The 12016-nt window shown below is 29.9% G+C and overlaps 1 protein-coding gene across 1 annotated transcript; it reads left to right on the forward strand.

The window, feature by feature from the left end:
- Window positions 1-72: 72 nt before the first annotated feature.
- Window positions 73-7901, forward strand: LOC134699943 (uncharacterized). The gene is made up of 5 exons (XM_063561344.1): window positions 73-192; window positions 3594-3692; window positions 4592-4730; window positions 5787-5916; window positions 6902-7901. Exons 2-5 carry the CDS (start codon window positions 3599-3601, stop codon window positions 7040-7042), a joined length of 504 nt encoding a protein of 167 aa, XP_063417414.1. The 5' UTR covers window positions 73-192; window positions 3594-3598; the 3' UTR covers window positions 7043-7901.
- The last annotated feature ends 4115 nt before the right edge of the window (window positions 7902-12016 follow it).

The raw sequence follows: 12016 nt of genomic DNA on the forward strand, positions 1-12016 counted from the left end.
GATCTGATATCTTAATTCTGAAAATTAAACGGATGTTTAGGGCAGCACTCAGATTTACGACAAACAGAAATTGTAAGATTGCCGGAAGTGAACGGGTTGCTAATGCTAATCAAATTTTGGAGTTTTTTCAGCTGCATTTTCTACTCGTAGCATCCTTTCTTACAATTGAAATTGATTAAATTAAATCTCCAGGTAAACAATAGTTTTGAAAAAGTCCAAACATACGTTTGACATTCACATTTCATAAAATTAAATCGGAATCTTATGCCAGGTGTCCCAATCATTTGACAAAAGACATTTAATCATGTCTTATATGCGACAGGTGCTAGTTGATGCGTCATCCTTTTTAGGCACTAGGTCACAGAATCAGAAGCAGATGATATGATGAGGTCCCAATTTGGCAAATTAACGCTCCTTCCTTTTGATAGAGTTTCCTGTCAGAGTGGGGACAGGACCTTTATCGGGACTCCAGGATAGGGTGTTTTTAAGGGTATCAGGGTATAAAAGTCTATTCCCGTCCAATACACTTTGGCACTCTTCACGTTTGCACCTGGCACATTCATACCCTACACGTTGGCACCCAATTTAGAGCAAATTCTATTTGAATAATTAAAAAATCAAGATTGTGGTTTAAATTTTTTAAAAGTTCAGGAATGATTCCAGGTGTTTTCAAATGGGTCCCTTGAACATCAAATTGGGAATTTTTATCCCTATTGGGAATTTTTTCATGCATAAAATGTAAGACGCAATCATATAATTTTCCTGTAAAAACGGAAAATGTATATTAAGTTTAACTTCTGCACTGATTTAAGAAGTTGTAACATTTTGAATAACTATGAATGGGCTACTGATTATGATATATATGGTTCTGATCTCATAAATAAGATCACCAGATTACTTGAAAGTTATTGGATTGAGACCAGGGAAGTTGTATTACATGAATATCATTGCACATGATGCACTAGTCCAAATAATTATGAAGTCTTGAAAGCCTATTATATATTTTTTTTCTTTGACGCCTTACTTCGAAGTAACCTAGGCATATTACATATACATAAACATATATACCAGCTAACATTAATCTATGGCAAGCCGTTTTACTATTTAATCAAATGTCAAGATATCTCATGTAATATATAAGATATCTCATTTAGTATATACATGTAAGATATCTTCTAAGTATAGATTATAACATGCCCTATAACATGCCCTTTTCCATATTGGCCCTGGTATCATCCCAAGACTCCCATATCGTCCTCGAGGCTTCGGCCAAGGGCTATATGGGTCGAGGGATGATACCAGGGACAATATGGAAAAGACATGTTATAATCTTTTTATCACATATTTAAGTTCTGCCAAAAAGAGAAAAATGAAACATAACAGGTAAAATCTTAAACATTTCATCACAAAAGTGTTATCAATTGTCGTTAAGGATGCAATGACGTGACGTCACTTGGAATGAGGGCACAATATGAATATACTGTTTTTTGCCCCGGCAATTTTGAGGTTATTGCATATGCAAAACCTAAGGTATTCATAACAAATATGTGATAATATCAGATTATTACATGGCATTTTTCATATCGCATGTATTATCAGCCCAAGGTTCAATATCAGCCCAAGAGCCACATGGCTCGAGGGCTGATATTGATCGAGGGCTGATAAAACATGCGATATGAAAAATGACATGTTATGATCTTTTTATCACATGCTTCAACAAAGGAGAAAAATAACAGTTTCATATATTGATCCTATTACGTGGTTCCCAAATAGAAGTTCAAAGCGTGACGTCGGACCCCAAATTTAGTACATTTGATATGAAATCTTTCTATCATATGCCTCAACAGAAAAGAAAAACATTTTAATAAGGACAGAACGACAAAAAAATAATTCATCAATATACATAATTAACAGTTTGGAAAAGTCAACTTTTTAACTTTCTAAATTATGTTTGAAACTTTGAAAAAATGAATTTATTTAATAATTTGATTGTTGTTTTTTATTTTTTTATTTTACAAAATATACTTTCCAGTATCCAAATAATTGTTCTGTACGCTACTTTGTAATGTTTTTCAGTGAAAACGTAGCATTGAGGTGTATTTTCCGGAATTTGCCGAGTATCACCGGAATGCCATGCAATAACGTTACGGAAAGGCATGTGATAACACTTGAAGCATGTGATAAACTTTTCATATCAGCCCGCTAAGCACCAATTCGAAAAATATGGAATTTACGTTAATTTAATGCTTTTATCATACAGTAAAAATCATATGTTATTTAGTCTAAGTATATGATAATTTCATTTACATAAGATGTCTTATATATCGAAAAAGTCAAAATATAGGACACTCCATAAATATCTATACTTTGCCTATATTTTTCAACCTAGAACGTATAAAATCCTAAACTTTTTTATCTTATTTTCATGAATTGGGAATTTATATTCAAATATTTTTTTGGGGCCGCTGTCTGATTTTAGGGCCGCCAAGCGGCCCTAAACTATATAGTGGAATCATCCCTGAAGTTTGATGAAAATATTGCATGTAATGATTAAGCTTGGTATGATTAAAAGATTGAAGATTTTAAATGAAATGGCTGGATATTAAACATGACATGCAAGAACTATCATTCAGATATTCATGTACATAATTGGCGGAAATCATATATGGTCTGTTTTGTTGTATCTTGTTATACATCTACTATTGTCTACATTGTTGAAATTTAAAGGATCTAAGATCCATCACACAAATTAGTCATTCAATACGGTGCTCATGTAAAAAATATTTTCATGTGCAATTAAAATCTCTGCTCTAACGTCATGAAGGTGGTTTAAATGAAACAAAAAGCAGGAAAGAAGTTTCATATGTATGGGCCATAATTTGTAAATCACCAATAATTCTACCATCTAGAAATGAGTTAGAATGACCCATGTTAAACTACAGAGTTTTAATTAAGGCAATTTAACATATATGCATGTTTAACATATATATATATATGGGCATGTTTTTTTTTTTTTTCATTTGAAACATGTTTCAACAAATTTAATCTTGTTGTCAGTCCAAAGTTTAGACAGTTAACATGGTTAAAAATGAAAACATGTGATGCTCCAGGTTACATTTGTTCTAAATTCCTCTAATTATTTATTTACCTGAATTCTACAGCTTCCAGTCTTCACGTTAAACTTTTGAGTCCACAAACCCAAAGCTCAAATTTTAGAAAATTTTAGTTCATTCTGTTGGATTGTAGAGAAGAATTTTACAAGCCTGAAAGCAATTTTACAAGCCATGGTCGTAGGACTTGTGGTTAATCGTGAAGACTGAGCTTCAATCCATTAATCTATTTTAAAATGACTTTACAATTGTTAATTACTTTTTCCATCATGTCCATGTTTCCATTGCCTTATTTTTTAATCGCTTTTTATAGTTGTGATTTAAACTGAAATATTTGTAAAAATTTTAATTTCTAGAAAAAATAGTATAAGATTTATTACCCCTATGTACAAAAATGATGTAAGTCATATTAGTACCTGTCCTTATTCATGTTCTGTACTACAACAATGTACAATGTAATTTCAATTTACTTGTTATTTTAAGGTTAAATGATGGAGGGTGCCAATACAGACGATGAAGGTTTTACAGATGGAGACAGTCCTGAGGATGTTCCTATGGAAAATGTTCCTGATACTGCAGAGGGTTAGTTTGATAAATAAATTCAAAATTATAAGAATTAGTTATACATTAGTGATTACAATGATGAGAAAAAAACATTTTATTTTGACATGTAAATGAAGTACACTATTGCTATTTACACTTTTTATATCATCTATGATGTACATATATAGTTGAACTTGTGTAAGTCAGATTATATATAGATATGAATATAAGAAGATGTGGTAAACATGTACATGATGTCTACATGTGCCACATACTTTAATTTTACAAAATATCATTTCAGACTTAGTAAACATGATAAAGTTGAAATGTTCTGTTCAGTGGATTGAGAAATGTTTAGTATTTTAACACTTATAGAATACTTTCTGAATTTGAATGAAAATTATTGAAATTTTAGATTTTTTATTTCCGTGCATGGGCCAGGTTTTATCTATTAAAAAAAGTGATTTCCCAGTTTTCTGACAATACCTTGAAATTGCTGTAGCATGTTTTCATGAAACTTGGGTGAATTAATTATATCTATTGATGTTTTCCCCCTTTCCATTTAAATTTTTTAGATTTTACGTTTCTGAGTTATGAAACTCTATTTCTTGAAAAAGTGATAGGTGCATCAAGGCACTCATGACCCAACTCTTAATTGTAAGAGTTGTCCTTCTTAGGTTGATACTTGTTATATTGGTATCCATTGTATAATCTATAATGGCAAAATTATCTTTTTTATTTTGTTTTAGATTGTGAGGATATGACATGTGATGATGCAGGGGAAGGATAAAAATAAAGCCAGCTTTACAAGTTGCATTCTAATTCATTTCTTGTAACAATGCATTGATTCATAAATAAATGTATATTTAATTGAATACTTAACGATTTTGAACTCGCTTATTTTTTTGTAAATTAGTATCTTTTTTCTTTTTTTTCAGATGATGTATTAAATGACAAAAGTGCTTCAGTATACTATACAGTACAGAATACTACTGAAGGAACAAATTATAGCAAACAGGAAGTGGAACAAATGATGAAAATTGACTCCTACCAGAGGAAGATAGATACTTGTCATTTGTAAGTATTTGATTTTATGTTTTATCGCTATTTTGTGCATTTTTCGTTTGATCTTTTTTTGTGATAATTTTCATATCATGCTACTCGCTTGAGATGGAATAATTATCACTAGAAACTAAGGAGGTCACGTGGCGTTGCTAACGAAATTGACATGAACATGATGAAATTGACAACGTCGTCATAGGTAAAATAGCGATTAATAGATTATCATTGGTCATCTCAACTCGATTGCTTTTCTCACTTTCGCTGTACCAGCTCAAGCGAGAAAATCAATCTCGTTGAGATGATCAACGATAATCTATAATTATAGCAGTTCTAAATTGTCAGTTATTAATTGAAAGCTAACATGGCTTACATGCAATTTTTATAGAACCATGGATTATTGAACATGTTGAAGTTGCCTAAATTTCTTTAACAGTATTTTACGTTTTTGACATGGCATCAGAAACTTTTGAAAGTTCAAGATGAGGATTTTTTTTTTTTTAAATAGTGGATCGTCATTAAAACAATGACCATCCACTATTTTTAAAATTTTGATGAGAAAAGGGTTTTCAATATATTGTCTGTATGTCTCTATTCTATTTTTCAGATGGTTTTGTACTGTAAACTTATAAATGACTAATTTAGATTTTATGTTTAAAGATACAGTCGATTTTATACTATAATTGTATTTTGAACTTTGAAATTCTTTAGACATGTTAGAAATGAGGTCAATAGGAAAAAGAAACAGAGAACATGAGTATTTGAGAAAATGCTTTGATAAAACTATGACTAATGTTCATGTACATGATGTAGATCATGTAGATTCATTTATATTTGTGGGAATCAATTTCAGTGAATACTTGATTTTTATGATTTTGCTAAAGTTTTCATTCAAGTCTACATGAAGTTTCTAACTTGTTGAACATTTAAATTTGTGGTTTGCCCATATCCTATAAATCCATGAAAATTTAAACCAAAATACTCTATACTTTATCATTGTTTATGTGTCTGTGAATGTCAAATGAATGTTAGGAATTATATTTGAATTATAACCTTTGACCTTTATATTTTTAGATGTGGGGAGTGTTGGTATGACACTAAATGTTCTGCAGCGTGTAGAGAATGTGAAGGCTTTCCTATGACTAGACCTTGTCCTGTATGTAATGGACAGTGCAATGAAACATGGACCAGAAATGTTAAATTAGTAAGTTGACAAACATTTACATGTAGAAAATAAAGAATATGATATGATTGCTAATGCTTACTCTTCACAAGAGACAAAATGACAAAGAAGTTAACTATAGCAATGTATAGGTCATGACTGTATGGCGTTTAACCATGAGCAACCTCATACCCCAAAGTCAGCTATAAAAGGCCCCAAAATGACAATTGTAAAACAATTCAAACAAGAAAACCGTATTTTACATTAAGTCTATGGGAGCAGCATTGTGAATTTAACAGTAATAATCAAAAGTGGTCCAAAAAACTTTAGGGTATACGTAGGCGACAAAAATATGGGAAGGTAACTACAGGGGTACAGTAAACACACATACTTTTTTGTTTGGCAAGAGTTGAAAAAAAATATTGTTAGACATATTAGAATTTGTTTTAAAATTAAATGAACAGAATAGTTGTGAATCATTGATTCAGACATATTTGAACAATGACATTATAAACAAAATTAAAAATGTCCAAAACACCTGACTTGGTATATTTATAAATTGTTTATGTACATGTATATCATACGTCTGAATAATTTTTGTTTATGACAATAATAATAATAATGAAGATGTGGTTTGATTGCCAACAAGATTACTTTCCACCAAATGATGTAGATGTAAGCAACTTAGGTCACTGTACAAGCTTCAACAATGAGCAAAATTCAAGCGACATAGAAAGCTACCATCAAAATGACACTGCAGGGTTATTGAAGTGGATAATCGTTTTTGCATTGCCTAACATTAGACCATATATTGTAAAAATAAAGCACACATTTAAAAAAAAACCTGCTGAGGTCATCTACAATGTACCAACCAATGACAACACATTAATTATTTGTTATCTTTTTGTTTTGCAAAATTAATTGTTATCTTTTTGTTTTGCAGAAATAATTGTTATCTTTTTGTTTTGCAGAATTAATTGTTATCTTTTTGTTTTGCCTAATTAATTTTTATCTTTTTGTTTTGCAGTCTCACTCATATCACGAGGCTCACTGGGAGGGAACATGTAAACTCCCCCCAGAGATGCAGCAGGCATTTATGATACGTAAATTTATGGACTCATCAGAAGAGACACTAACAGAAAGCATGCAAGATTTGTCAACTACATGATTATTATATATCATTATTTTGTTGTCCAAGGGCTTTCTATTCATCGATCGCTGAGATAATCAGTTTGTCAACCTTCATGGCCGCAGAAAACATATTGGGAATTTCATCGCCTCAGAAAACATATTGGGAATTTCATCGCTTCAAAAACTTTACCAGCATATATTGCAATGCTTGATTGTAAGCTTAGAAAAGGACTATTGATCGTCAAAGCTGATGCAAATGTATTTAAATTGAACATTTATCAATGACATATACCGTTTTTGTACATACATATACATGGGTATGAGTTTTTCAATCTTAAGATTTGTATTTATCAGCATTCACTATATTCATGGCTGAGATTAACATATTGCTAAGCTTACTTATTGCAGTATAGTTGTTGCAATTATTATATTTGTTATCATACATGAAATACAAATTTTAAGTGTTTAGGGTGAGATACTAGCTAGATGATCATTGTTTACCATAAAAAAAATAACTGGGGCATTCATCCCTACTAGGGCGTGTTAAATAACCATGACTACCCATGAGGGTCTCGGACCGTTGGAATTCATCTAAAAAAACATAATTCTGAAAACATTGTATAGGTTAACATGCATTTACTGACACAGTTGATCTGAATAAATGCATTAATATATTGTATGTGGTCAATCCTAAATTGTATGTCCTCTTTAAAAAAACAAATCATGTCTGTTTTTACACAGCACTCAAAAATACCATTGAAAGCTAATTCTGAATGCCAGGGTTCTAATAAATTTCATACAAAACTTTTTTAGAAATACCATTGCAATTTCAAATCAATGATCAACATAACTAGGTAATCTCAACATAGTCAGCATTGACCTGTAACCTTGGGGTCTATGACTTTGGGTAACATGCATATCTTTTTAATCATTTAATCACCATACAATATAGTGTTATTGTATTTGTTTAAAATATATGTTTAATAGTCACATGAAAATCATTACTAGATAATATGACATCAAATGCATTACCGTGCAGGAATTGAAATCATTTTATTTTCTTAGCTTTTTGCTCATTGGGTTCAGGTTTCTTTGTATCAGTTTGTGTTCAGAAGTATTATTTTTCACAGATCTCTTGAAATATAATATTGTACTAGATATATTCACTGTCGTGTTGATTTTTAAAATTGAAAACATTGGAAAAGTTAACGCTGTGTTTGAATTCATTAATATATTGTCTTTTGTAGTATTAATGTTTTGTTTGTGGATTCAAATTGTTATTTGGATGGAGAGTTGTCTCATTGGCACTCACACCACATCTTCCTATATCTATCAAACAACGCATTTATAACATTGTTTAAAAATACCATTGTGTGGTCATTCTTTTTTATGATAGATAAACTTGCATATATTATAATCTTTGTCATTCATCATGTTGATTTTCATTATAATTAGGAGATTCATTATAATTAGGATTTGGAAAAGTTGCAATGTCATGGATATCCAGTTTCATGGTTGTGGCAAAGTCTGTATACATAAACTTAGAAAAATTGTAATTTGTTGAACAGTTAAATTCATGGTTCTCCTGTATCCACAAAATTCACGAAAACTGGTATCCAACAAACTTAAATAAATCCACAGTATGCTGTGAATGATAATAATAAATTACGATTAATATATTGATTGATTGTTGGTTGCTTTACGCTCGATTATTATAATTGACAGTTGTCCTGTGAAGTCATTTAAGGGAAAATTCAATAAAATACATCTCAATCATATCACTATATCATGTTAAATGGGGAATTTCATGACCACACACATTTTTTAATCAGATAATGGACATTCAATGGTATTTTTAAATGCCTGGTAAATTCACAGTTTGAGAGAAAACACTATTAAACAAAGATATAAAAGTCAGCATGTTTCATTATAAGGGAAGCTCATGGTGTTTTGTTAACCATGACAAAACCAATTTATAATCTCATACAACTGAAATATTCCTGTATTATTATTGATTTGATATAAATGAGATTAATTGACAATTTTGTTGTTGTAAATGAATACATAATAATGAAATATCTATCACATCGATATATGTTACTACAAATGTATTTTTGTTTATAATATATAGGTAAACAATGATATGATCTTGTCATTTTAACTGTGCTATGAAAACTATTTATGCATACTTCATGAGTGAGGATACCTTACTTTCTGATATGTTTGCAAAATGTTTAATTTGCTAATTAATCACTCAAGGCAAAATACCTAATACATTCTGTATTACTACTAAGTACATTTTGTCAAAATATATAAAGGGGTTAAAAAAAGAAAAAAAAAAACTTCTTGACAAGCTTTGGCATTTGAAATGCAACATATAAAACTGTCACATATAAGGTTGAAAGGAGGTCATTTGCCGTGCATTCTAGATTGACTTATTCTATTAATTTCAAATTACTATTTTAATGGCCATTCTTGGAAAGTTCCTCTCTGAAATCAGCTAATATAATATTCTTTTTCACCTAAATAGGTTATACTTTTGTGGTAAATACTCTGATAGTTTCCTGCTATAAGTTTCTATCAATTCACTAATATGACCAACACAGATCACAATGTTAATGAATTATGATGATATTTTGTTTGTATATGAATGTATTGTTTTCTAAGTCATAATACCATGGTTTTGGAATAATTGTGTTGATATTTCTGTGTATATATTTGTTTATCTATAGCTTTATGAGGTGAATCTCTTTAAAATATTATTTTGAATTGGTAAAGTGCTGTATAAAAGTAAGTAAAAGAAAATTTAAAAAGAAATCAATGCTTCAGACAATCTTTACAAGAGAATTTAAAAAAAAAAAATGTCTTTCTACCAAATTGTGTAAGAATCTCAGAAGGTGATTGGAAAACAGAGCATTTGATTTAAACTGAGTAAGATTTAAACATGTTTTAGTCAAAATTGATTCAATCTAATAATAATTTTAATACAGTGAAACCTGTTTAAACTGAACCTCTTTGTAACTTAAGAATTTTGTTCGGTTTTGGACGATGTTCGGTTTTATCAGGTTCTTAATGCATACAGTTGGTATAACGGTGTCTTAGAACATTTTGGGTTTAGACAGGTTTTTGGTTTATGCAGGAATTGGTTTAATCAGGTTTCACTGTATAAGTTATTGTGCTCCTTTTCAAGATGTTTGATTTTTAAAAATGTTGCGAAAAGGCTGACTCAGATTTTTATGTTATATTTTGGAAGACAAAATTTTCTCAGAATGTTCTCATTGTACCAGGTCCCAAACTAAAATTTTCATTTCTCAAACTATTGTGTGAAATTTTAATTTGAAAATAGAAAAGTTTGATAAAATGAGCAAAAGAAAAGAAACCTTTACATGAAGTTGTTCAGAATTTTCTGCCATACAAGACATGAAAACAAGGTTTACCTATCTTAGTTTTTGGAGTTTTTGTTTTTCTTCTTTTTCTTTTTGGACTCACACAATGAGTAGATACTGGTGATTTATTTATTTTACACAATCATAAAAAACATAACATTTACCAGCCATTATCATTTATTGTGTTTATTTTTGTTTATTACTGTCTATTTCTAAGAGATGACTATGTGTTGTAAATTAAAAAAGAAAGACAACTTAAATATATATTGTGGATTTATTTGTTTTCATGGGTACCAATTTTATTGGATTGAGGAAAGTTTGTAATTTCGTTGACATTTAATTCATGAAATTGCTAAAGTCAGCATTCAAGCATATCTAAAAATGTATACTTATTTAAACATTTATATTTGTTTACACATGACAATTGGTACCCCTAAATATTAATTAACCCACAGTAAATAGCGTGTATATTACATGTTTTGATTTAGATATAAATGGTGAAAGTGCTTTATGGTTATTCCAATTGCTTGTTTTTCTAATATGTTAACATAATATACTGTATTATTGATGTCCTGTGCTGTGGTCGGAACAGATAATAACTACTGAAGAAATATTAATTTCCATGGGGTTAAAATTTCGAGGTTTTTTGTCTCAAATATTAGATTTCATGGGGATTTAGTTTCGTGGTTTCCATTAAATGGAAGTGATGTTATTTGAAAGCTAAATTTTCATTGGGATTTTATTTTTGTGGATACATTCTTTCCACAAAATAAACGATGTTAAATCCTCAACCAAAAAATTTTAAATACTGAGCCTTTTTTTCAGAAAATGTCTGTACCAAGTTAGGAAATGGGTAGTTTTGAAATAATACTCCAAATTAAAAAAGGTTGCATGAAATTTAAATTAACTCTTTGTCACTAACTTGATATTTTTTGGTATTTCCTCAAGTTTCATTTTTACCTAATAGAATTCAAACAATGTATTGCAGTCAGGTGAACATTCTTCAAATCAGATGATATTATGTAAGTTATGCACCTTTCTGATTAAAAAAAGGAAATTCAAGTTATTCTCACTTCGAAATATTGCCTCACAGCCATGGGTTAATTCGAAGTTCACGTTGTATATTATTAAGCTATATTTTCTCTATAGTGCTTGTGATCTTTGGTGCTCACAAGCACTTTAAAATTTTGAAATTGCATAGAATACATGAAAATATCACCTGTACTGAGAGTTTGAACAAATTATGCATATTGATGATAACTGGAAATTTATCTTTTGATGCGCAAGTTAGTCCCTGGACAAAATGAAATGCAGAATAATTTTAAAACAAAAATAACCGCCCATTTAAAAGAAGAAATTTTCTGTAGTAATAGGCCATGTACTCTAAAATGATATTTAAATGAAAAGTGAAGGATAACAGTTGTTGTAGACACTCTTTAGTATTTGATAGAATTGTTAAAAAGTACTTTTCTTACAAAACATTTGTCTGTTGATATAATTTTGTAACCTTTCTTTCTATTATCTGTTCCTGTAATGTTCTGTTTTGTTCATTTATTATGAGAAAATCAAAGAAAAACTAAAAGAAAATTAATAAATAAATAAATAAAAAATTATTGTCTTTTGTT

This window comes from Mytilus trossulus, unplaced genomic scaffold, assembly GCF_036588685.1.
Source record: "Mytilus trossulus isolate FHL-02 unplaced genomic scaffold, PNRI_Mtr1.1.1.hap1 h1tg000103l__unscaffolded, whole genome shotgun sequence".
Taxonomy (NCBI): domain Eukaryota; kingdom Metazoa; phylum Mollusca; class Bivalvia; order Mytilida; family Mytilidae; genus Mytilus; species Mytilus trossulus.